This window comes from Rhamphochromis longiceps, linkage group LG12, assembly GCF_057381845.1.
Source record: "Rhamphochromis longiceps isolate RC_006_pf linkage group LG12, R_longiceps_female_GT1.1, whole genome shotgun sequence".
Lineage (NCBI taxonomy): Eukaryota > Metazoa > Chordata > Actinopteri > Cichliformes > Cichlidae > Rhamphochromis > Rhamphochromis longiceps.
This window is the reverse complement of record NC_140568.1, coordinates 12,471,297-12,497,476: the sequence shown is the minus strand read 5'-3', so window position 1 is coordinate 12,497,476 and position 26,180 is coordinate 12,471,297. Positions and strand designations below refer to the sequence as shown.

The following is a 26,180-nucleotide window of genomic DNA, read 5'->3' as shown; positions in this document are numbered from 1 at the left end:
AACAACTGTACATCAGAGTAGAAGTTACTTGGAGATGTCACCACTATCATAAGGCCAGGAAGAAGACCCAAGCTTTCACCCTCCCCATGCAGACATTGTTAGGATTGTCATCTCTCATAAATGGGAAGTTACTGGAATATTTTTATCATTGTCCAACATTAGGTGAGTTTTACATTGACATGGACTGAGAGGCTGCAATCCAAGACAGAAGCCTCTGTTAAAACTCAACTAAAATTTGCAGTTTATTTCAGAGCACTGGCACGCTTAACAGAGCGGCTGGAATAACGGAGGAGGCAGACTACCTCAGTAATCTCCAGGACAACCTTAAACTTGGACACAACTATGCCAGCATCAAAGCAATAACCAGAAACACACATTAAAACTGGTTGTGGAATGGAAAAAAAAGCAGGCTAACACAAAGGTTTTGGAATTGCCATGCCAAAGTCCTACCCATGTATGTACGATTAGTCCATACATGGGTGGTCCTGCACATTTCATCACTGCTCACCATCTTCCTCCGAATCTGTGAGGTTGGAGAGACGGCCCCTCTTTGGCGCAGGGTCAGACAACCTCAGAGCAGACTGCGGTTGGGGGTAGCGGCGCAGCGGGTGACCCAGTGGAGTCTCCTCCTCCAGCCTGGGCATAGGCCTCTCTGAGTCAGAGTCTACAAAAGGCTCATCCAACACCTCCGTGGTCTCCGAAATGGTCTCAGTCACCACGCTGCTGTGAGGGTGGCTGCGCGGGCGAAAGCGGCGCTTCCTCATGGGCTTCTGGGTAGAAACGGGACAAGGGATTAAGATGTGCTAAGGAGCTTTAGAGCAAACTGACAACTTCACAAGCAGGAAGCTACTTTTGCGATTATCATTATCATCATTATGATAGCTGAAAATAGAAAACTGTTCATGTCTAACCTTGCATTTGAGCCCTGATTTGGTGAGCATAGGAGGGGAGCATCCCCTCTCGTCGTCATCTTCATCATCATCATCCTCCTCTTCTTCGCTGCTGTCACTGAAGCGGCTCTTCCTGACTGGAGAAGACTCGCTCAGCCTGGGAATCACAGGAAGCTGTGGGTGACCCTCTCCGGGACCTTCTATCAGTCTGGGCTTCGGGCCTCTCTTTTTCCTCGGTGGCCGGCCTCGTCTCGTGGGGGTTATGGAAGGGTGCCTGCTCATGTCGAGTGTGTGAAAGGCTGTCGTGTCTGCTTGTCTGTCCAAGGAGAAAAGGGAGGGCGGGCTGTTGACAGTGCCTGTGGTTTTTACCCCCTCTGACCTGTCCTCGTCCTCATCATCTTCATCCTCTACTGGACGGATTTTGGGTGGCCGTCCCACCCGCGCGCTGTCCTTCACCTTACCCCAAGGCCAGTTTTTGGGCGGGCGCCCTCGTGGCCTGCGTTCGCCGTTTGTTGGTGGAGGGGGTCGTGGTGGTTCTGGTACAGGCGGTGGGCATCGGACTGGAGGGGGAATTGGAGAGCTTTGGCCAATCGGAAATCCTAGAAAGGTCTTCCTTTCCTCCTCCTCTTCTTCATCCTTCTTCCCTTGCCGTACATGCCAGGACATCTGTGGGACCTTGTGACTCGGCTTAATCTGTTTAGAAAATTTACAATTAAATTAATTACACCAGAAAGCAAGTCTGACTAAATTTATTATCTTCACAAATGCAATGGCAATCTTTACCTCCTTGCGAGTCCCTTCCTTTGGTTCCTCATCCTCCTCCTCATCATCATCATCGTCGTCGTCATCTCCATCAGCATCAGAGACCACGGTGTTGGTTACTATGACAGGAGTCCAGCGGAGACACTCGGGGTCGACCTCCAGCTGTCGTGGCCGGGCCTTTAGACGAGCCATGTGGTTGGCCACCAGCTTCTCCCTTCGCATCAGGATGAGTCTAACAAAGTCAAAGCAAAACCAGACGGGAGCATGAGCCCTCCGGACGCACATTTTTCTACATTGAAGCATCGATACATTACAGACAAATATGGCTGTGCAGGGTAAATGTGCAGATACGTGCAGCTATGCCAACTGTTCAGGGATTTTTTGTTTTTTCCTTGGATAGAAACATTTTGCTTTCCCCATAGAGGTATTAGCACGGGCCAAAGGAAAATAACGAGCACTGCAGTTAAACTATTTTTTAACCAATTACGTCAACTGGGCTTCTATTTATTCAGCCACAACAGACATGTTTGTCTATAAAACCGACAAAGCTGTAACAGAGCACCTCCAGTGCAGCAGATAAATCATTCACAGGTGGATACAAGGACCAAAATTGGTACATAAACTCTTATGTTTAAAATAACGAGTAAGGATAAAGTAGAAGGACAAAGTCTTGCATTTTCGAATGATCTAAATGTCAAAACGTACACATTTGACTGATTGTTTCTTTTGTTTACACAAAACAAAGTGAAGACAAGTTGTGTCAGCCAAATTTTAGAATAAAAGAAAAGTCTTCACGCATGGAATACATTACTTAGCTGCATGCATCATGGTGCTTTCAAAGAGGTAAAAAACCTTGACCTGCACAGCATTGCCATTGGAGCAACATCTCATTGAGCTTACTTTGCTTTTCATGAGACCAAGAAGTTTTTAAGTTACAAATTTGACTTACTTTTATACTCACAAGCCCAAATCAAGAGTAAAACCTTCTAAAATAAACAATGGACAAATGGCAAAACTTTTAACTGGCTGCAGAGGGACAGACAGACTTAGTGCATATATGCACTTCTGAAAGATCATTTCACTTATCTACTGCACTATAATCTTTACACCGTGCAGAGCACTGATGCTTACATGCGCAGCCCCCAAAGATCTATTCTCAGTCAGGAAAAACCCTGCACGCATGTGTTTTTTGTGGTGCACCTAAAAATAACTGACAGTAAGTGCAGTAAGCCCACATACAGTAAAGACACAGAGTCTTCGCTGCATTATTTGAGACACATCTGTGATACAGTCATCCAAATATTCAGGATAAATAAAATAGATCTTTTTTGACAACACAGTTAAAAGTTTAGAGTACCAAGAAGCTGCTTTTTTAACATCTGGCACAATACACATGTGCTTGGTAAGCTGCCAGGACACCTCAGTTTACAAACTGTGACATTTCTGCACATAGTGTACTTTGCAGTTAGATGCAAGTCAACTTTTATGTTGTTGTTTTGTAGGTCTATGAGGCCTAATAACATAAGAAAAAACAAATCTTTGTTTTGCTGAAAATTTATTTTGGGAACAGTGAAGGTGAACGATGCCACTGATCCACTAGCTAACATCCTAACAGCTGCACAGCCTGACTCTGGTGGTACCACTACAAACACCAGGAGAGTGCAGTGCAACCTGGCTCTGGACGATTAACTGATTAAAAGCACAAGTGGCTGTCCGTGTGACTCCGGACAGCATGTGAGATCCCATTACCACTAGCATCATAGCTGCGTGTCTGGGGAGCAGCCAAAGTAATGGAGCTTAACCAGCTTATGCAATGCATGTGAAAATATAGGTTTATGTACTGTTTGTTCAAACATCGTTTGAATGTTAAGTTTCAGTGTCACGAAATTTGTATGGCTGTTTTTGAAATCTCAATTCTAATCTTTTAAAACTTCACACTGACATGTCTGTGTACCTCCATAAGAAGGCTTTTCTGTTTTGCTTTCTTGGTGCTGCCACTGAAATACTTGTTCCACATCAAAAATCTGAATCTACTGTAACCGCATTTACTGCATATTTTCGCTTGGTCTTTCTCAAATTACACTGGGTCACCTTAGTAAAACGTTTTGGCTGCTTAGACCGAAAACCAGCAAATTCAGCATTTCAATAAAAAAAAAAAAAAGGCAATAGTAGCACAAGCAGAACGACTTTGTTTATATTTGGGCCATATAAAAGAAAACATGGAGTATATTTCTGACCGGTCTCCCCGCTGCTCCAGCATGTTGAGGCTATGCAGGGTGGTGGTGATGTCCTGGGGGCAGATCCCCGTCAGTTTGCTGAGCTGTCGTATGGTGATCTGCCGGTCGCGGAGCTCGTGGAGACACTCCAGCACCACGCTACGCCAGTAGGCCATGTAAGACAGCCGACCTAAGTCCGACAGAGGCTTCTCCGGAGATCCTGGCTGTCCCTCTCGCTTTGACAGCAAGTAGCCTGCAGGGAAGGAGGAACCGGAGACAAGGGCATCATGAGCCAAATGTTTGAATTTAGTCATTATGTCTATGAAAAGAGGAACCATCAGTGTTTAGTTAAAGTGATCCCAATATTCTCATTTCAAACTGTGATCATTCTATTCGTTTTTAGAAAATAAGCAGCACTTACTGAAGTCGATGAGAAAACGCCCATAGCCCTTGCGCTGGTACTGTGGAAGAATCATGATGCATGATACGTTGTATTTCTGTTGACAGTGCTTCTCCTGAAAAGAAAAAAGACAGACACATTTAACCATTAGAGGAAAAAAGAAAAATAATAATGGAACCACATTATAAAGCAAGTCTGTGTGTGTGTGAGCTGGGTGTTAATGGTGCGGTGTCTGCTCCCTAACTGCTGTGCTTTGGCAGTGAGGTTGCATGTTAATGGGAGCACCTGCAGAGGCAAACTCCACAGAGGGACAATGGTGCTCACAGCAGCCACTATTTATCTGGGACACCACATGAGCATTTGTATGTTTTAGGAAGTTATTTCAGCTTCATTTAATCTAAATAAAAAAAATAAAAAATAAATAAATTTATATATCTATATCTATATCTATATATCTATATATATATATATATCTATATATCTATATATATATATATATATATATATATAGATAGATAGATATATATAGGAGTAAGTGTTTATATAATCCCACAACAGAGCTGTATTTTGCTTAAAAATTGTGGGAGAGTCAAGAAAACACAAAATCCAGACAAAATAGATCTTTGCAGAGAAGTTGAGTGGGGGAAGATGAACTGAAAGCCATACTACCTTAGAGAAGTAGCCAACAAGGTGACAGCCTTTACTGTCATTCTGGGTGAGGACGTAGAAAAGGAAGGGCTCCACATCGTAGTAGAGGGTCTTGTGGTCCAGGAACAGTTTAGCGAGTAGACACAGGTTCTGACAGTAGATTGTGCTAACATTCCCATCAACCTGTTGAAAGACGTTGGTAAGAAAACACAAATCAGTGCAAAGCACAGGACTTCCTAAATAGCTACTTTCTCATCCCTGAAACACTAAAGTGCTGAGTTAAATCTCCAGGCTGCTGTTAGGGAGCTGTGGAGCAGAGTGAAGGTGAATGGATTAGAAGTTAGTGTTAGGCTATGACCTCCCCTGTGTCCCTGTAGACTCCGAAATACACAGAGGCTGGAGAGAAACGACGAGTGGTAAAGAGACAGAGGGAGGCTCAGGTTGGCAGACGGCCAGTTATCTGTGCTCTCCTCGGAGAGAGGAAAGGACTGCAGAGTGGAGGAAAACAGAAGCTTCGACGGCCGTGTCCTGCAGACAACAATCCACTCAATTCAGTGGCCGCTGTGCTTAACTGCAAATTCGTCTCATTATAACTTTGATACAAAGAACAGGATATTCCACTAAGGCGGGTGAGGATGTCACAATCACTTTAAGGGTTTTTGACTAAGATATATTTATATAGTTGGTGGGAAAGCATTATGCTATGCAGAAACTTTCTCCAATAAAGGGTAAAATTGGACAGGCAGCGTGGGAAACATTTGAAAGGACTTGTGGGTTTGTACTGTGCAACTGTGTGCAGGTCTGAGGTGGCAAGAAGACTAGATAAAAGTTCATCTAGTGGCAAGTAAGCCATCATTAATTGCCTTTTTAATTTTCTTTTTTAATTTACAATGAGATACATCTAACAGCAGGCAATTTTTCAAGCCCAACACACAGAGCAAAGTGTTTATTTTATGAGGACGTGAACAGGCAAGATGATCATCAAGTTAAAAACACACTAAGCTGATGATTTTATTTGCTTTTCTTCTGCTGGCACAGCCAAGACACTAAAACAATGCAGCCAAACAGGAAAATATAAACTAAACTCAAAACACCGTTAGGAGATCACGGCAAGTGATCGTTATTTTATTTTGCACCGATAGCTATCTATATCCAGTACTAACACTTAACACATTCACCTTATATGTAAGAAACCTCAAACTGGGAGTCTACACAAACCCGGCCTGAGGTCGTCACAGTGCTGGTCCTAAGCGAGGGTTGCATCAGTTAGGGCACCGAGCATAAAGACTGTGCCGAGTCCGGTGATGAAGGGAGCAACCAAAAGTACCTTTATTCATTTATTTATTTTTTTCAGTTAGCGAATCACTTCTCACTTCTCTCAGGGAAGTCAGAATGCACTGGAATGCACTTCTACAGCAGGAAGCAGCTGCATTCCTCTGTAGGGCCACGAGGTCTTGGAGTGCGGTCACACAGACACAATCCAATACCTCGAGGGAGGATTGGCCAGCGTAATGCTTTATGTCATGTGTAGAAAACAAAAGCCCTTTAGAGCAACTATTTATGTTGCAGTAAATCGCTCTCATTTCCCAAACTGTCAAAATGACGTCAGATTTTCCGTCATCAGCGACAGAAAATGAACAGAAGTCGTCTCTCTTTGTTACAGCGCTGGCCACCGTTACTTAGCTGTTACACCTTCTGCACTTTGAATTTATCAAAGATCACTGACACCCAGGCAGTCTTTCAGTCAATCCATCACCTCCCTGATGTCTGAGATAAACCAAAAACAGCAGAAAAACACTCAAATGAGCTTCTCCAGATCCTGATTTGTAACTACACCTATTCATAACTCAGAGTTTCTGTATTCAACCATCATTTGACCAATTCTGCACAACAGCCTTGGGAGTAACACACAGTACTCTCATTATACACAACTAAACCTAACAATAGCATCACAGTGCAGCAATATTTGATGAATGTGCCTCAAATGGTGAAATTGTTAAAACAGTCACTCAGTTCAATTCCAGACGGAAACACAAATCTCCTTTGGGGCTGCTCGGGAAATACATCCAGTGTAAACACTGCCAGGTTAAACTCGTTGAGCTGCCCGCTGTGGTGACCGCTTGTGACGAGGAAGCAGCCAAAAGTGTTTTCAGGTGACACTCACCCATCACTACATCTGCTTAACCGAAGAGGAAAAGGACCAAAAAGGAAAAAGGAATTCACTGAGCTGTGGTCTTAGTTTCCCCCCACTGTCCTCAGCTGACTGAGGTTGTAAAATATAAGACGAAGCTATACGACGTACTGCGTATTACGTAGAAGCCTTTTTACAATATCACAATAATGGCTACTGTACTGTTTCACTGGATACATGAATGCATTTGCAGGTCTGTTAACTGTGCCTGCTTTAGTGTGTTTCAAAGACATGTTAGAGAGGATCCTCCTGTAAGAAGCACAGCGTGAATTAAAATAATTCTTAAGCGCCTGGATGCAGAAAATACTTTGTGTGACTTTTCCTTTTTTATTGTGCCATCTGGAAGTTGCGGGTGTTTTTAGAAGCTCTTTAGTGGTTTTTGAAAGACTTCATTCCCAGCGAGTTATCTCCAGTTTAAAAAAACAACAACAAAATTTAAAAACAAAACAACACAAAGCCACATCTGCAACTTCCTCACCTCGAATACAGAGATGTCGTCCTTCCTGTAGATCTCATTGGCAGGAGGGTGGAACCAGTTGCACTTCTTCATGTGCTGGTAGAGGATGCTGCGACTTTTCATGTAGCGCAGGCAGAACTCACACAGGTAGAGTTTAGGTAGTCTGGAAACGGGAGCACAAAGACAAAAGGACAAAAGGAATGGTTTTAACGGTTTTGCTACACAAACAAACAAATCCCAACATTTTTCTTCTTCAGCTGGAATATTTACTGGTCTTTTATAACAATCGGCTAGTTTTCTGGTGATGCAACAAAGGCAAATGTCAAACTGGGTTTATTTTTCCTCCAAATGACATTTGCTGAACAATTAAATGTGAAGGCTTTAAGAACTTCTGATTAATTTTTTAGAATAAACACTGATATCTTTGCTCTCACGCCTTTTTTCTCTGCGCACTTTTCCAGTTTGCATCCATCAGGTATTTTAAATTGCTGAGACAGAAACATACACAGTGGGATGAATTTTAGTGAACAGCAACAAACTGCAGAAATGCACATTTAAAAACACCTCCGACTACGGATCCCTGTCACAGAGGGTGGCAGTGTAAACGGCTTATGACGAGCTCCATTATTCGGGTGGTAATTTCTACACCTACGAGCAGGATTGTGAGCTAAGTACCTCATGCTGTTGCGTTACATTATGGTGCGTTAGCTTACCTGCTGTACTCCTGCGGGTATGGAGACGAATACCACGTCTGGATTTCATACTTGCCAAATTCAATGACTGACGGGCAACGCATTTGAGGGTCTGGCGGACCCGTCACGCCAACTTTCTGTTGGGAGAAGGGAAAAGGCAGAGATGTTTATGGTTAGCTACAGGTTTACAACTGGCGGGGGATTAGCAGGCCATGAGCCAAGCAGAGACACCAGAAATCATCAGCAGAGTATCTCAGACTGTTACAGCAGGAGAGGGCACCAGGTTTACATTACTCTTACGTGGATCTTCCTGGTTTGCCCTTCCCAGCCATTTACATCATGTACTCACCGTACACGATATTCACTGTCACCCAGCCTGGAACAGTTCTGCTCATTAACTCACACACTTACACACCACTGTGGCTATTCCACATCCACAACAGCGTTTTAATACGACTCCCATGGTGTTAACCCCACACCCACTCTCTGGTCAGTTTACTGCTGCACTATTCCCTTAAAACAAGCCATTAATGTGGCTAATTTACACTTCCTCTCTGACTAACGTATCAGAACACTGTCGTTAAAGATGCCCCCGCTCAGTCATCGCACCATCAAACACAAGACTCGTTTTACGTGCTTTATCAAGACCCAGTCTTAAACATTCATGGGTAGTTTTACTCTAGCCGGGCTGTTTATGGAGTAGGGCTGAACGATATATCGCATTTGCGATAATATCGCGACATGATCAAGTGCAATTTTCTAACCGCAAAGGCTGCGATTATACTGCGATTATATTATACAATTCATGGGCTGCATCCTCCTGAGGCCGCATTTGTAGACCGATTACGTCACAGCGACGCGCCGAAGGCTGTCCAAATTACTACCATATCCCAGAATTCATAGCGCGGCCCAGCCAAACTCCAGTTTCCAACAATGGCGGCCGCTACTAAGTTTTAAAATTACTCATACTAATCTTTCTGGGTCACAAAATAAACTTTTAACATATTTTCAGGCGAGAAAGTAGTTGTGTAAACATCAAATATCTGCTCGGTTTATCAAGATATCCCATATTTGCAAAAGTGCTTCGACGTTTTCAGAGGCGTCTGCTACCCACCAGCTCGACAGCTAGCCGGGAGCTCGAGGGTTACTGATGCGGCCGAGAACGGCACAACTCCCGGCACATCATTTTCAGATCACCGCGGAGTTTCGCTGCTCGGGTTAAACGTAATATATAAGTCACTTAGACAACCTAAAAATGTTATTGTTGGGCTTTTTTCAGTGTTTTGTTTGTTCGTGAGTAAATCGGTTTGGCTGAGATTAAAGTTATTAGATTAGATAAAATAAAACTTTATTAATCCCCCGGGTGGGTTCCTCCTTGGTTTTCACACAGCTGACTAAACGTCAAACAGAAAACTTATTAAACAGAAGTATGAGACAGTCGAGAATTTACGCCAGTGTCTGGTTATATTTTAGATAGCAAGAAGCAGACGGCCGAGTTTATTAAACTCCACCGAGACAGCGGTGACGCTAATCAGAACTAGACCGTCCAATTTCACGCCTTTAAACTTTAAAGGCGTGTTTGTGTGTGTGTTTATACAATTGCTATTATGTTTGCACTTTATGTGTAATGTTACTGACTGCAGAGATCAGTAAGATGTGTGTATTTTTTATTTATTAGTTTTATTTATTTAATATTATTTTTTAATTGAATGACTGTCTAGTAGTTCACAGATGTCGAAAAACTGAGTGTGGTAAAGCCACTGATTTTTTTTTATGTATATTTCTGCAATCTGCACATTGTACTGACTTTCATTTTAATGTTTACACCAGGGTTCCTTGTCAGCACTTTATGCTCAGATGTTTGTAAGCTAAAAATAAACTATTGTGTATGTTCAAATATACTGTTGTGATTGAAGTAGTTAAATAAAAATGTCAGTCATCAATTCATGCATCACCTCATGTCATCATAACAGAGGTCTGTCTTCCAGGAAAGAACAGTTTAAAATTAATGTAATATAGTATTGGCCATACTATATGATGTATTGCTTGTCTTTGTTTAATAATACAGAAGACAAATACCTTAAAAAATAATCGCATATCGCATCGCAATCGCAATATTGGGGCAAAAAAAATCGCAATTAGATTATTTTCCATAATCGTTCAGCCCTATTATGGAGCACAGTTTGGCATCAATCACAAGCAGAATGTGAAATTCAAGCAAATGTCCAACAACAACAGTAAAGACTAATCAGCTTGTTGTAAAGCTGATATCCTAAATTCAATCCATTTTATTTGCATCTTGAGGTCACGGCCTGTGTGTGCTGCATCTATGGTAATGGATCATTTTAATATCCATATTGAATCTGGCAGCTGTTCCTAATTTCTTTCCTGCACTTCTTTGACACACACACAGGGCCTGCAGCCCTCTGTGAGCCAGCAGCTTCATCTCTTACAACCAGCCAGCTGTTGACTTGGCTCTTTCTGACCACATTCTCACCACGATTGAGATTTACGTGTATACCCTCCAGTCTGGCAGCCGCAGTCCCAGACTCACAGCTCTCAGATTCCCATGCTGATGCAATCTCATTGTCCAATTTGGCCAGTGTTCAGCGTCTCCCTTCCCCACTGTTGTCTCGTAATAATCACACGTACCTGTAGCGCCAGCTCCTGGATGTGTCTGAACAGCTCGATGTCTTTTTCCGTCAGGTTCTCGTGGCCGGGCAGTTTGTCATCTTCGTCACGCCAGTCGCTGCCTTCCTGATTGTCTGGGGATTGAAAGACAATCAGAAGTTATTTCGAATCCCAAGATGTCTGCAGACTTTCAGGGCGCTTCACAACAAACAGCTGTGAGGCTCTTATAACAGGTCACTTTCTTATATTAAAGCCTGCAATCACAGGATGTTAGAAAGAGTAACATTTAGGTGAGCAGCATCCCTAAATGCAATCAAAATTACCCCAAGAGAAGTAGCTGAATTCATGTGAATCACATGATTAGTTGTGCGTATGTTGGCGTGGATACAAAGCCTGTTACTTCAACTCAAGGCTGAAGCCACAACTCACAAATCTCTTCATCCATAATCAGTCCCATTTTATTCTGAAAGTTCTGACAGGAAGCGGACGTTCGTATCTCCACCACTTTTAGGACGTTGCTCCCGTCGCTGCCATTCTTCATCTGGCCACGCTTTCCTCCGTCTCCAAAATAAGTCACATCGCCGACATGCACGCTGCGCCCAGTGATCGCTGCTCTAATTGCTTCACAACAAATCATGCTCCCTCAGCTTGTGTGGAGAACGAACGTACGGGCCGCGCCGTTTCTGATTTAATGACGGAGCGAAGCGCAAATTATACGTCCAATTTGGCATATGATCTGTTTTTAAGGCGTTTTTTCACAATACATCGGTTGAATGAACGGGAACAAAACCGCTGCTTGTTCTTTGCCGCAGTTTGGCGTCATTTGTGCTCGAGCTACGGTCTGTAATCTCAGCGTGACACACAGCAAAGCCTGGTTAAAGCGAAAGACACCGTTTTTCTACACTTGACAACAACCTCACTTCTGACTTTAAGAGCGATCAAAAACATCACACCAGCTGTTCAACAAGTTTGCAGTTTTCCACAAAAGCAGCACTTTACTCACGCTAAACCCCGTGACGTGAAATATTATCAGCTAAATTAAAGCTGCCAGGTTACTTTCCACATATTTATTAAGTTAGCTGATAGCTAAGACAGTCTTATTTGTTTTGCTTGCTGCAGGCAGTAAACACACATTAGCAACACAGGCAAGAGTGGAAGAGACTTGTGATAATGGATGATGAGGGTGTTCTTCATTCTTTCTAAAACACACATGGGTGCCGCAGAAACCTGAAGGAAGCGCTGCTGCTCTGTCACATTTATTCTTTACTTATAACTCTCTGCTTTTACTCTAAGAGATTTCAATGGAAACAGACCTGCAGGCGGACACTTCAAATTACAAAAGCAATTTCTTTAAATGCATAAGCAATCATTTTCTCCAGCTGAGGAAAAAAAATAAAGCAATTCCACACGATTTTTAGCCTTGACCTACAATTTCAAAATAAGTAACATCACGGCTGAATCGTCTATAAAAGAGGGACAAAGAACACAAAAGCAATGTGAATGCTTCACAGTAACAGCTGATACCTACAGAGTCTGTAAGCAAAGCACCTGCAAAGGACTCATGAAAATAGAGCACGTTTTTTTAAAAAGGTCAATTTATGTAATTGATTCAGATATTAACTTTTTTTTTTTTACCGTTTGTGTTTCATTTCTGTGCTGTTGCTCTCTCATTAGACATAACAGATCATTAACATGTCTTTATGTGCGTTACTTTATCTCAAAGTTTTGTTTTCATGGCAAATGTGAATCTAAACTGTCTGATGGTATGAGCAAAAAACAAAAAAACAAGCTGATCTTTCCCACCTCTGTCATCTCCTTCGCCTTTGCGACTGGCTTTCTTTCGGATGCGGCACTGCTGTGAGTAGTCCACCACTTCCTGCCGTGCCTTGCGGCCCTCGGGAGATGGCGTGAAGAACTTTGTGAGGGCATCGATGAGGCCCTTGGTCTTGTTGTTGAAGCGCAGGCTGCTGTGTGACAGGTCGCCGTCCTCCCGCATGGAAAAAAGCAGCCTGTCGTCTCCGGGGTAACCTTCGCAGGAGGAGCTGGAGGAAGAGTTTGCTGAGGCCGAGCGCTTCCGCCGACCGCGCCCTCCCAGCTTCTTAAAGGGCCGCCCCGGCCTGCAGAAGACAAAAGTGTTAGGGTCAAAGTCACAATCGGTCACACATTGTAATCACTCTGCAGTGCAAAAACCACCTAAACATGCATTTATCTGTGTATGCCACAGTGTGCACACAGTGGTTGGTGTGCAGTACAATCTCCAACATACTTGGAACCACCTTACTGCATTATTATATATACCAAAAAAAAAAAAAAAAAAAAACCTTTGGCATTACTCTTTAAGGGTAAGATCTCATTACTGTCAGTGTCTCAAATTTCTGCATGGCATTCGTTAGTATGGAGGACCAAAACAGTCAATATTAAACATAAGAAAATAATGATAATAATAATAAAAGTGTCGTGAATGGCACCTTAAGGTGATTAATCACTATTAATCCCATTAAATGCATTTTATTTCATTTTAAATAAAATACAGCACTAGTAGGTTTACTACTGCTGTAAATCTGTCTTTGTGTTGATTCTAGTATTCATTTGCTTTTAGTCATTTCACCATTAATTTAACCATTTATCTGATTATTTGATCTCATTCTATACATGTTTTTTATGTTAATTATGACAGACACCATTATATACCCCTTAGAAAACATCTGATTACTAAGTGGTTTCTAAGTCCTCCATACTCTCAAACACCTTGGGTCTGTGATGAAGCAGACACAGGTGCTCTCCATCGCAGTGACACCGCCTCAGACAGAATTAGTTGAAGACGTTTGTGTACCTGTTCTTGGGCCGTCCCAGCGGTGCGTTGTAGCGCCGTTTGATTTGCGCAGCCTTTTCGTGTAAAAGCTTCTTTCCCTTTTTCCTTGGTTGGCAGATTTGACAAATCCACATGCCTAGGAGACGAAGAGGAAAAATGGAAGTGTTCACACACTGAGACAGTACCGGCTTCGGTGCACATACAAACAGGCTCTGGGAAGCTTGTAATGCATTAGTGCTTAACAGTGATGCATTAGAGTGAGAGCCATCAGCTCAGGAGATGGTTTAATCATTAACTGCCATCATAACGGCGATGCAGAAGAGCAATGTAGGAGCGCTGTGTGGTCAATCGGAGGAATAACAGGTACGAGTTTGGCTCGGAGCAGATAATGGAGACGGGATACGAGTCTTGTTTAATGACCTTTTGGCATCCGCGTGAGAGGAGGATCGCAGCACTCCATGTGGAAGCCCCGGTCACAGGAGTCGCAGAACAACATGTTGTCCTGCAGAGAGACACAAAATAATGACAATCGTCTTCAGGTCACACGAGTAGTAGAACAACATATAATCCACTAAGTAAATACAGGTGACACCGCTGATCAAAGCTGCTGAGCTCATTTTAATTCCATATTGTGATGAGAGTTTTGCATACTTTGCCTTCCCTCCGTCCTCATAGCCTGTTTCATCATTGTGCAACTGGCAGCATGTTGTGAATTTTCCTCTTAACCTCTCCGCAAACATTTGAATAACAATCATACCTCGCCTGACAAGTAAGAGAAAAGAGTGAAATCATGCCGATGCTGACTAAAATAGCTCATTCCCAGGATCAATCCCTGGATAGAGACGCTGATGTCTATCAGCATCTCTATCTGGCACTTAAGCTGAAGATCGAGCGTTCACAGCGACTGTCAGGCTGCCAGGATGCCATATTCCTTCATCCACTCACCGCATTCTTTCCTTGATCCTGACAGCTGCTGCAAGTCTTGCATTCGATGCACTGCCACCACAGAGCCTTGACTCGCACTGTGAGCTCCGGGGAGAATTTGAGACAGGACGGGTGGCCTGCAGGTAGACAGACACACATACACAAACAAGCACGTCAACATCACACACACTTTTCTCTCACACTCTCACTCTATTTTTTTTTATGTTTGCTGCTGACTGACAGTTGTGACCCACTTGCATCATTGAAGGAAAAAAGAAAAGAAAGAAAGTCCTTTTGGAACTGGAAGCCCTCACTGAATCAAACCTGGCTGCAAAGAGTGTGTTAAAACATAAATGACAATCTGTCAGAGCCGTGCTTTTGCAATGTTTGAAGAGCGGCAAACAAGACGGCCTTGTCTGGGACGAAACCCCTCTGAGGGAAGAAGAGGAACACGCTTGTCTGCTTCCGATAAGAGATGTCCTTAGCAGGAGTACTACAACTTGCATGCCAATAAAACCAAAAATTGAACCAGGAATATCAACTGGGTTCAAGTTTAAGAACCACACCCGTTCATAATTAAACAATGTTATGTTCAGATACTAAATGAAGTTGAAGTGTAAAGTATTACTGAGAAGAGTGAAGAACATGACTGGACAGTTTAATAGACTGATGAGCTGCTGAGTGTCAGTAGCCACTTAGACCGAATCAACTGGAGGTCTGGGCGGTTAATTAAGTATCAATTTCAGTTACGAAATTGGCTCCAAACAACTGTGAAAACAAAATAATCTGAATACATAAATAACTTTTGCATTAATTTTCACTATAAATAAATCACCTGCAGGCCTTTTGTTAATACCAATGTGTACTCGTAGGTATGTTTTTGTCCCCAACAGCTCCAACTCATTCTTAGTTTACTACATATCAGCCAAGATAATCAAAAGAGGGCCTCTGTCTCCACACTGCTTAGGGTCTATCACGTGTTTGTTTGTTGGATGTGGGAGTCAGCTGAAGTGTGCAGGGTCCTGCCACTGCAAGATGGTCAACACCTGCTAGTCTGGGTCCATATATCACGAGCCTGTTTGCCACCTTGTGTGATAATCTGTTTTTTTTTTTTTCCATTTGAATTCATGTTCAAGGAAATCCCTTATTTGAAAAGACGACGTGTGTTTAGGTCCAAACTGTACGATATCTGTCGACTTAATGAATAACAGTGTTAAATGATCAAGATTACTATGCTGACCAAAATCCTTATGATTATTATGGACTTATTGAACTGCCATCAAAGGGTGAAAGCAGTGAAGTGTAAGCTGCCTTTAAATGTCTGACAGCAGCTGCGTTTGTACATAAATGCAGTTGAAGTATCAATTAAGTAGCAACATAAAAGATGAAGCACCAGAGACAGCTGCGCATGTGTGCATGCACACACTGTGAAGTTTACATCTTCCTAAGATCCCATCATATTTTAAAGCCACAGTCTATGAGTCTGAATGCATGCTTTTTTAAAATAACTTCTTTAATGTGTCACCACCAGTTACATGGATGTTTTTTTGCAGACAGCTGATTGGCTCCTCTTGTGCTGTATCTGTTCTCTCTACAAAACCTGAATAGTGCAGAGTCTTGTAGGCGGCACTCACCGCTGTTGCCACAGTCGGCGCAGGAGATGAGCTCCTCTGGCTTCTTGTCGCGATTCTGCTCCTTGGTCCCCAAACAGAAGCTGCAGATGGGGATGGGCTCCGCCACCGGCTGGCAGAGGGACAGAGCAGACGGGAAGAGGGGGGGACGCGGGAGAGAAGAAAGGGGAAGGGGGAAAAAAAAAAAAAAAAAAAAAAAAAGAGTCGAGACTGTCAGTCAACTTAACAGCTTCATTGTACAAATGAAAACAAACAAAGTGGCCTTGTGTGTCCCGCCACAGCGGATGACTGCTGCTGTGTGTATTAAGACGCTAACAGTGAACTGAATGAACGCTACAACAACACCTCTGGAGCACATGTGGATTTCTGAACAAAGAGTTTTAAGATGATGAAGAACACGATAGCCACTATGATTAGCGGCTTTGTATAATTTATGTGGCGTGTCACGTTAGAGACTGCCATCATGTGTCACCGTCTCTGCTGACTCCTCTGCTGTTTGATCAAAAGCTGGGACTGGGCTCCTTAGCTCGTACTGGCTCAGGCGCGTAGTTCCACTGCAGCGTGTCCCATTTTGACACGTTTTTCTCCCTGAAACATACCATTAGATATTCAGTTCTGCGACTGCATGAATCTTTTAGCGGGTCCCCTGAAAGCACAATCCGTGGCAGCAGCAGGTGTGTGCTCAGGCACAAAACAAGCCCGATATCTCATATGCGCGCACGCACAAACCTAAGCCAGGTTTGTGTCCATGAAAACAAAAGGCTGGATAACGTTTTGTTAGACATCAAATAAGACTTGTGTGTCCAATAAAGCTGAAAAATCACATCCCTTAAGCACTGCAGGTGCACTTCACAGAAACAAGCACAACAGGGGGTGGGGAGGAGGAAGGACATGAGGTGACTCTCCTTCAAAGTTTCTGGATCCTGGAAGCCCCGAGGGGAAGTGACAGTTTACTCGTACGCAACCAGTAATTTTCTTTTATCTGTTAAGCAGCTTCAAACAGAATGACTAAGCCTAACGTTAAAATGCAGCCATAATAATTTATACTTTGGTTTTCTTACTTACAGCCTGCATAAATGTTACTGTATGCAAACAGATACAAATAAATGCCAGGAGAACTTGTGCTATGACTTTAAAATTGTTAGTCTTGCATGGTGACCTGTCGTCCTGCTAAAATCAACTTGGATGCTAGCCTGCTTTAAAAAAAAGAAGAAGAAGAAGAAGAAAATGCTGAATAATGAACAGCTTAGCCCACATGATTGCTAGCTGTAAAGGTGTGCCAAGCAATTCTGAGTTAAAAATAACTTCCACATGTTCTGAGGTTCAGGCAATGCCTGTTTAGAACTTCATTAGGACAAGAAACATAAACACAAAAAAAGGCCTGAAAACGCACCAAACAAGAAGAGAACTAGAGGCTTCTCCAAGGCACGAAAATCAAAGCTCAACTACAGCGTGTTTATTAGAAGAAAATAAGATGCAACTGTGGCACAGCCACTGACTGTGAGAAAAACACTTGTGATGAACACTCTGGAGGAGCTACAGAGCTCTGTGGCTGAGATGGGAAACACTGTCCTAACGACATCTGTTGCCTGACTGCTTCCATGTTCTCAGCTCTGTGGCAGAAGAGTAAAGGAAAACCCACTGGTGAAAACGATTCTGCATGATATCTGGTCCAGTGCGTGCCAGCAGTCACAGAGGAAAAAGACTCTTCTGCAAGCTGAGACAATGTGGAGCATTTGTAAACCACCCTGAGCTCTTACATTCAGTCTGAATCCTGCACTGAATATCAGCCCAAACATCCGATGCAGCAGAGACGCTTCTCTGCGTCTCCGCTACTGAAAACAGGACCCAAGTCTTGGACCTGTGATAACTTTTCAAGAGCACATGCTTTGATTGCTGGGCTCTCAAAGACCAAACCGTCTTGAACAATCCTCTCTCAGCTGTACCCTCTGTTCTACTCACAGTGGGTCGCAACAGCAGACAGCACCACATATTTGATTTGGAAGATTTTTACTCTAGATGCCCTTCCTGACACAGAGTGTCCTCTGCTGGTCTCAAACTGGGGACCTTTTAGACATTAAGCAAATGTGCAACCCACTACACTTTGGTGCTACCCAGACCAGTTATCGTTTATATCAGATATCACACAGATGCATTATAACGACTAATGTCACGGGTACGCAAATGTGATATCAACACAAACACCTTAGCATTCATACTGCAGCTCACTGAAGTCTTCTTCAAACGAAAGGTGTCATTGCTCAGGAAGGGGAACAAAGAAAAAATGGAAAAGGCACAACAGTAGCAAGCATCAACTGCTTCTAGCATGGAGACAGTAATAAATAAATAAATAAAATATATATATATTAGGGCTGAACGATATATCGCATTTGCGATAATATCGCGACATGATCAAGTGCAATTTTCTAACCGCAAAGGCTGCGATTATACTGCGATTATATTATACAATTCATGGGCTGCATCCTCCTGAGGCCGCATTTGTAGACCGATTACGTCACAGCGACGCGCCGAAGGCTGTCCAAATTACTACCATATCCCAGAATTCATAGCGCGGCCCAGCCAAACTCCAGTTTCCAACAATGGCGGCCGCTACTAAGTTTTAAAATTACTCATACTAATCTTTCTGGGTCACAAAATAAACTTTTAACATATTTTCAGGCGAGAAAGTAGTTGTGTAAACATCAAATATCTGCTCGGTTTATCAAGATATCCCATATTTGCAAAAGTGCTTCGACGTTTTCAGAGGCGTCTGCTACCCACCAGCTCGACAGCTAGCCGGGAGCTCGAGGGTTACTGATGCGGCCGAGAACGGCACAACTCCCGGCACATCATTTTCAGATCACCGCGGAGTTTCGCTGCTCGGGTTAAACGTAATATATAAGTCACTTAGACAACCTAAAAATGTTATTGTTGGGCTTTTTTCAGTGTTTTGTTTGTTCGTGAGTAAATCGGTTTGGCTGAGATTAAAGTTATTAGATTAGATAAAATAAAACTTTATTAATCCCCCGGGTGGGTTCCTCCTTGGTTTTCACACAGCTGACTAAACGTCAAACAGAAAACTTATTAAACAGAAGTATGAGACAGTCGAGAATTTACACCAGTGTCTGGTTATATTTTAGATAGCAAGAAGCAGACGGCCGAGTTTATTAAACTCCACCGAGACAGCGGTGACGCTAATCAGAAGGCTAGACCGTCCAATTTCACGCCTTTAAACTTTAAAGGCGTGTTTGTGTGTGTGTTTATACAATTGCTATTATGTTTGCACTTTATGTGTAATGTTACTGACTGCAGAGATCAGTAAGATGTGTGTATTTTTTATTTATTAGTTTTATTTATTTAATATTATTTTTTAATTGAATGACTGTCTAGTAGTTCACAGATGTCGAAAAACTGAGTGTGGTAAAGCCACTGATTTTTTTTATGTATATTTCTGCAATCTGCACATTGTACTGACTTTCATTTTAATGTTTACACCAGGGTTCCTTGTCAGCACTTTATGCTCAGATGTTTGTAAGCTAAAAATAAACTATTGTGTATGTTCAAATATACTGTTGTGATTGAAGAAGTTAAATAAAAATGTCAGTCATCAATTCATGCATCACCTCATGTCATCATAACAGAGGTCTGTCTTCCAGGAAAGAACAGTTTAAAATTAATGTAATATAGTATTGGCCATATATGATGTATTGCTTGTCTTTGTTTAATAATACAGAAGACAAATACCTTAAAAAATAATCGCATATCGCATCGCAATATTGGGGCAAAAAATCGCAATTAGATTATTTTCCATAATCGTTCAGCCCTAATATATATATATATATATATATATATATATATATATATATATATATTAGGGGTGCAACGATATTCGTATTGATATTGAACCGTTCGATACAGTGCTTTCGGTTCGGTACGCATATGTATCGAACAATACAACATTTGTAATTTATTTTATCAATTTTCCTTCTGACTATGCTGTCTGTGTTGAGCGCTCAGTGAATCTGCGTTCGACTACTCCGCCTAGGCTGCACTGTCGAGCGCAGATCCACTGAGCGCTCAACACAGACAGCATAGTCAGAAGGAAGAGCGCAGGGCACCTCCCCCACCCTCATTCAGATCTGGCGTTTGGAATTATTTTGGTTTTCATGTGACGTATGACCCTGAAGGTAAGCGAGTCATGGACTAAAGTAAAACAGTATGTTGGATGTGCCATGCAATGCTCAATTACATGGGTGGGAACTAGTGTGTTAGCGCAGTTAGCTCGTTAACGTGTTAGCCGTCTAGCCCCATGCACGGAGCGATCGGCGGTAGCTCGTTAACGGAGATTTGCCGTGTTGTGGCGTTAAGGTCATTTCAACGAGATTAACCTGAAAGCACTAGTGGGAACACAACGAATATGACTGCACATTTACGCCGACATCATCCTAGTGCAAAGACAAAAACAACAAGCATGCTACTAACTTTAGCCGAGTCATTTAGACAGCTGTTAGCACAGGATTCTCCTTATGCTGCTGAGAATATAGCCCAGAAGAAGCGGATAGTATAGCTTTTATTTTGGAAAGAGCCATTTCTCTGTAATAAACTCTCTTTTCCAAAGATGAGTGATTCCTCAATCAGATACAGGGCTTGCAATATCGCTAGCCTGACGTCCTGGGGCTAGCGATTTTTTCAGTCGGGCTACCAAAATCTATCTCTTCCCTGCCCGTCGGGCTATTGTAGGAAGGAAAAATATATGTCAATGCTTTTGCATTCTTTCAGAAATGTAGCTGGGTAATTATGTCATTGTCATCGGTGAGCCACTGTCAATATGTGACATATTGAAGTCGCGTTTGAATTTGCGCTTGTTTTTTTGCTTTCACTTTGCAATCGTGCGAACTGTGTATAAAGAGCGACAGCACTGATCTGTGAGTGATGATAATTTGCGCACCAATTCCTCTGACATCGTCTTATTAATCGTTAGCTTACTATGCAAACATGACAAGTGAAATATCCCGCAGCAAGCTTAAACATGTGAGAGGTTGATCGCGCAGAGAATCGCTGAGCTTATGTGAGTGCGTGTGTAAAAGCAGCAGGATATATATTTTAGTTCTGCTGAGCCAAATAAGACAGGTCAGGGTGAAGAAGTGACAGCCAAAGAAAAGCTTACCACAAAACGGAAAAGTTATGACAAATCAGACTATAAGGCAAAAAGAAAGTGCAGCTTTATGGTTTCATGGACAAAAGAATTTCTGTGGCTGCAATATGACGAGCTAAATAACCAGGGCTGCACATAAGTGGTCCGCAGGTGCGCATTCGCTGTCAAAATAAAAAACACGCACAAGGGTTAGGGTTAAATTTAAAAACTGTACTTTTGAGTTAAAATATATATTTATAATTTTAATAAATGACAAATTAAAAAGGCATGAACATTTTTTTTGTATCGAAAAAATATCGAACCGTGACACCAAAGTATCGAACCGAACCGTGAATTTTGTGTATCGTTGCACCCCTTATATATATATATATATATATATATATATATATATATATATGTATGTCCGATGTCGGAGATCTCTGCAGTCCTGGGAACAGCTAAGATACTGCGCAGGACCCTCAAGCTCCCAGGCCTCTGGTAGAGGACCCGAGCTTGAAGGATAAACCGGCCACAGGGGCGTGCTGGGTGTTTTGTTTTTTTATATATATATATATATATATATATATATATATAAATAATATACCGTAATTGTCAGGCTATAAGCCGCTACTTTTTGCACCAGCTTTGAACCCTGCGGCTTTTAGTCAGGTGCGGCTTTTCTATGGATTGTCCATGATTTTTGTCATATCGTAAGACGATTTGTTTTGTTTGTTCCGGTGTTGTACGGCACTACATTGCCTGGCGGAAGGGCATGTGATCAGACACACAGTATCGGGTTCAAGAGTGGTATGTTGGTCACATGTCCATCCGCCAGGCAACATAGTGCCGTAAAAGTAGCGCGAAAAACAAACTTCAAAGTAGTGCTATGCGTTCAGCGGGAGTCGTGGATGATGTGCGGCGATAAACGTGCGAAAAGCAAGTTATGCCCAACTCCACCGGTGGAATCTGACAGCGTGGAAAAGTGTAAAAACATCCATGATCACCAACGGATTTCGAAGGGCTGGACTGCTGCATGATGGAGAGGAGGACACCGCCACGGCCCTTCAGAGGGTGTTCGACTCTGACACTGACAACAAAGGAAAGAAGCTGACAGTGGATGACGTAGCCATCCTGAGCCTGTTCGTATCCGACACTGGAGAAGAGGACTTTGGTGGTTTTAGTGCGCAGGAAGAAGAGAAAGATTGTGGTGAATGACTGACTTTTCTTCTTGTTAAAGCCGTGTCACTGCACCTGAGCCTAAAAGGTAGTCCAATCTATTTTTCTGGTGTGCCCTAGGTTATTGTTATGTACTACATTTGTTACTCATTTATGAAGCACAGTACATGTTTCCTACTTGTAATTACCGCTACTTGTACATATACCTAAAAAGTTATGCAAATATGTACCCATAACTTGTTTTTCAAAATATTAATAAAAGGGATGTGTCTCCAAACAGCCATCTCTTTCCTGACAATTCGCTTTGTGCATATTCTCTTACATATGATAAGTCAACATGGAAACACCTGCGGCTTTTAGTCAGGTGCGGCTAATGTATGTACAAAACAGGATTTTCCCCTGATTTTAGCTTGTGCGGCTAATATTCAGGTGTGCTTTGTAGTCCGGGAAATACGGTATATATAAAAAAATAAAAGGATTTTACTTCCTGGTCTGCAAAGTAAAGCAACACTGAAGTGCCTTAAACCCACATTTAATGTCAACCGGGGGCGATAAACAGTAGTTTCTGGGAAAACTGCACTTAAAGACCTGTGTAATCACTTCTCTGTTGGGTTTCAGGGCTCAGTCACTTATTTTGAGTCATAGTGAATGCCACATTCAGACCATTTTATAAATGTTAGGTCGTTTTAAGTGTCAGAAAGCAAAACTATCCAGTGGGTGCTTATTGGCATGTGCTTTCAGTCACATCAGCAGGTCTACTTTCATCGCGGTATCTTTTACACTGCCTACAGAAACCAAGAGTACGTGATGTGTGCATCTTTCTTCCTGTGCCGCCCTCGATCACCCTGAAACTGGCACTCTGTCATCATGACTTTGAAACCTTCATCTTTAATCAGATGGGGCCTCTTAACACACTAAACATACTGTGAATCCACAAAGTGACAACCTGAGCTGGCTCTCTGTCGATCTCTTAGATGGATAAATGCTTGTTGTCACCTGCCATGTGCTTGTGCAGTTTCACCGACACATGCACGGCTTAACAGAAAGCAGAGGGGTACAAAAAGAAGATAAAAAAACCCTTAATGTCTCCCAGAAGGCACAGTTATGTTAGTTTGTAATTTAAAACCAAACCGAGACAGACACAGAAAAACAGGACAAATTTGACCTTTATTGGAAACTCTAAACATCATCTGTCTCAAGGACACTTTTTAATCAACACAACCCTAACAATAAAGGTACTCTCCTTTATTAACGACACAAGAAGTACAAAGGAAACACCAACATGGCAGTGAGTGAAGCTGGTGTTAAGGTTTTTACAGCACAGCAGGGTAAATGCACGTAGCTGCGCCGAGCTAGGTAGGCCGCTTGCTCTGGCAGGGAGGAGACGAGGACAAGAGCTTGATTTATTGGGTTCATTTCCTTCTAACTCAGGCTGCTTCAGCACCCCCCACCCTAAACAGTGCAGGGACTGAGAGAGAAAAGGGGATACAATAAGAAAGTTAAGGGAAGTGAGAGGTAAATGGAGAGAGGAATGGAGCAGGCAAAGAAGAGGCAGATAAGCAGAGACATGCAGAGAGCACAGGAGGAGGACAGAGGCTTAGCTGTGGAGAAACATATACGCGCCGGCTCTATCTGTGAAAAGGTTTTACAACTTTACAGGCAAAACTTCTATAAATGGTGATCGTGCACTAGTTTATACTGCGAAAATGAAAAACAAGTCATTACCAATCTCCATCAGTATTATGAAAATAACTGAGCTACAAAACAAGTCGACAATTTCACTAAAAAGAAATGGAAGTCAGCAACAACAAGGAGAAAAAAAAAAAAAAAAAAAAAAAAAAGGAGCAGCGCTGTGTGGAAAAAAAAAAAAGACAGCGAGGACAAAAATAACAATCCAGAGGGCAGGAGAGGGAAGGGAAAGCAATGAGCGAGGGAGAAAGAAAGAATGTGCACCAGTCCTCGGAGCAGCCTGCGTGCTACCAACACCTCAATCATTCCTGGCGCTTTAACCCCTTCCATGCCGGAGGAGGTCAACTGCTCCCACTCGGCCTCTGAGCGCTCGAGTAAACAAGAGCTGAGAAAGAGTGAGAGGGAGAGGGCGTGCTGCCTTTCACGCAGACACCTTGTTTAGAGACGCGCGCTACAGCGAGGCTTCAGTTACTGACTGCCACTACAAATGAAAAGGAAAAGCCAATCCTCTTGGAAGTGTGAATCTCAAATTCTTCCCAGGAACAGCCGTCTTCCCAGTTTCAACCTTTCCTTTTAAAGCGCTAGTTGCCAGAGCCCTTGTTCCGCCACGGCGATATTCCAGAAACCTCTCAGACTTCTTCGACATTTAACTTGAGGCGTGCGTGTTTGTGCGGATCTACGTTGAGCTGGCGTTTACACATTTTGGCTCCGAGGATTATTTGGAAGCCACAAAAAAGACACACCTTACTGTAACTGTTATTAGCTACCTGCTTTTACAAGACGGCATTAAAAAGAAAACCCCATAAAAACCTGTCATACAAGTAAAAGGTTTCCCCTTAAAAAAAAAAAAGTCACCTAGAACAACAGTTGTACAACAGTTGAAGACAGCCTAGTCTGATCCAGCTGACACACCCACTGATGTTTTATGGATCCATTAACCACAGAACAGTCAACTCTCCTCCTGTGTGTTAACATGAATGCCGTGTTCAGAGGGATAATAGGTTATTAACAAAAATACATTTTTAAAAAAATGGTGGTGACCTGGTTTCCCCTCCATATGCACAGCTCTCTCAAAGACAGAGGACAGGGGAGGGAGACAGGAAGGGGAGCACAATGGAGGGAAGGACGAAAGGAGAAATGAAGGAGGTGGTGGTGGGGGGTGTTGGAATAAAAGGCAATGGGAGAAAAAGAGAGAAAAGCGTTGCTGTTGTCCTTGTCTCAAGTCAAGGATCTCATTAACATGGGAGCCTGATCTCAGCTGGCCCCCCAACACTACCACCACACTTCCCTTATGTTCCCCCCCCCCCCAACCTCCAACACAAACTCATTGATCACTGTTACAGGGCACGCTGCGCAGCCAGACAACACACAAACACTCACTCCGAGAATCATTAGATGGTCTGAACACTGGTAGTCATGAGACACACCTTGACGTGCTGTCGGTTGGCTTACACGCACGGATGCTCTTGTGACAATAGCTGGCATGTAAAAGTAAATAAAGCATCTGAAATCTCAAATCCCTGTAGCTCCATTGGCCGGGTAGTGACGTGAAAATAACCGGGCTGCGTTATCCAGCGACAGCTTGCGGAAGACCCTGCGATGTGCAGTGCGTCCCCTCCCTTCAGCCGAGCCATCGCCCTCCATTTAAAAAAGGAAGAAAAAAAATCATCGAGGTTAGCCAGGGTGCACGGAGCTAAATCACGGCATCAAACGAAGCGGGACTGGCCATGCTCCAGCCGTCACTTCCACAGCTGCTCAACACATTGGCTCCATTTGTGGGGATGGTGAGGTTAGCCGTACGCGAGGCCTCACACAGCTAAGGTTCCCGTGCCAAATGCCATTCACATCACTCACTGGTGAGCTCGAGGTTACTGCTCCCCTTTGGGCACTGCCACTACTGCTAATGTAGCTTCTATAGACTCTTGGC

At 42.9% G+C, this 26,180-nt stretch overlaps 1 protein-coding gene across 4 annotated transcripts in view; it reads right to left on the bottom strand.

Moving 5' to 3' along the window:
* kat6a (K(lysine) acetyltransferase 6A) overlaps positions 1-26,180 on the bottom strand; it is a 39,579-nt gene that overhangs the window by 4,579 nt on the left and 8,820 nt on the right. For 3 of the 4 annotated variants that reach the window (XM_085424783.1, XM_085424785.1, XM_085424784.1), the window contains exons 3-16: positions 16,258-16,366; positions 14,645-14,760; positions 14,120-14,201; positions 13,721-13,835; positions 12,691-13,004; positions 10,909-11,021; positions 8,278-8,393; positions 7,586-7,727; positions 4,938-5,099; positions 4,290-4,383; positions 3,890-4,121; positions 1,674-1,884; positions 912-1,583; positions 509-770 (exon numbers count right to left, since the gene is read on the bottom strand). In XM_085424783.1, the coding sequence (XP_085280909.1) occupies positions 509-770; positions 912-1,583; positions 1,674-1,884; positions 3,890-4,121; positions 4,290-4,383; positions 4,938-5,099; positions 7,586-7,727; positions 8,278-8,393; positions 10,909-11,021; positions 12,691-13,004; positions 13,721-13,835; positions 14,120-14,201; positions 14,645-14,760; positions 16,258-16,366 (2,740 nt within the window). The remainder of the gene's footprint in view (positions 1-508; positions 771-911; positions 1,584-1,673; positions 1,885-3,889; positions 4,122-4,289; positions 4,384-4,937; positions 5,100-7,585; positions 7,728-8,277; positions 8,394-10,908; positions 11,022-12,690; positions 13,005-13,720; positions 13,836-14,119; positions 14,202-14,644; positions 14,761-16,257; positions 16,367-26,180) is intronic. The other variant, XM_085424786.1, reaches the window with a different exon arrangement.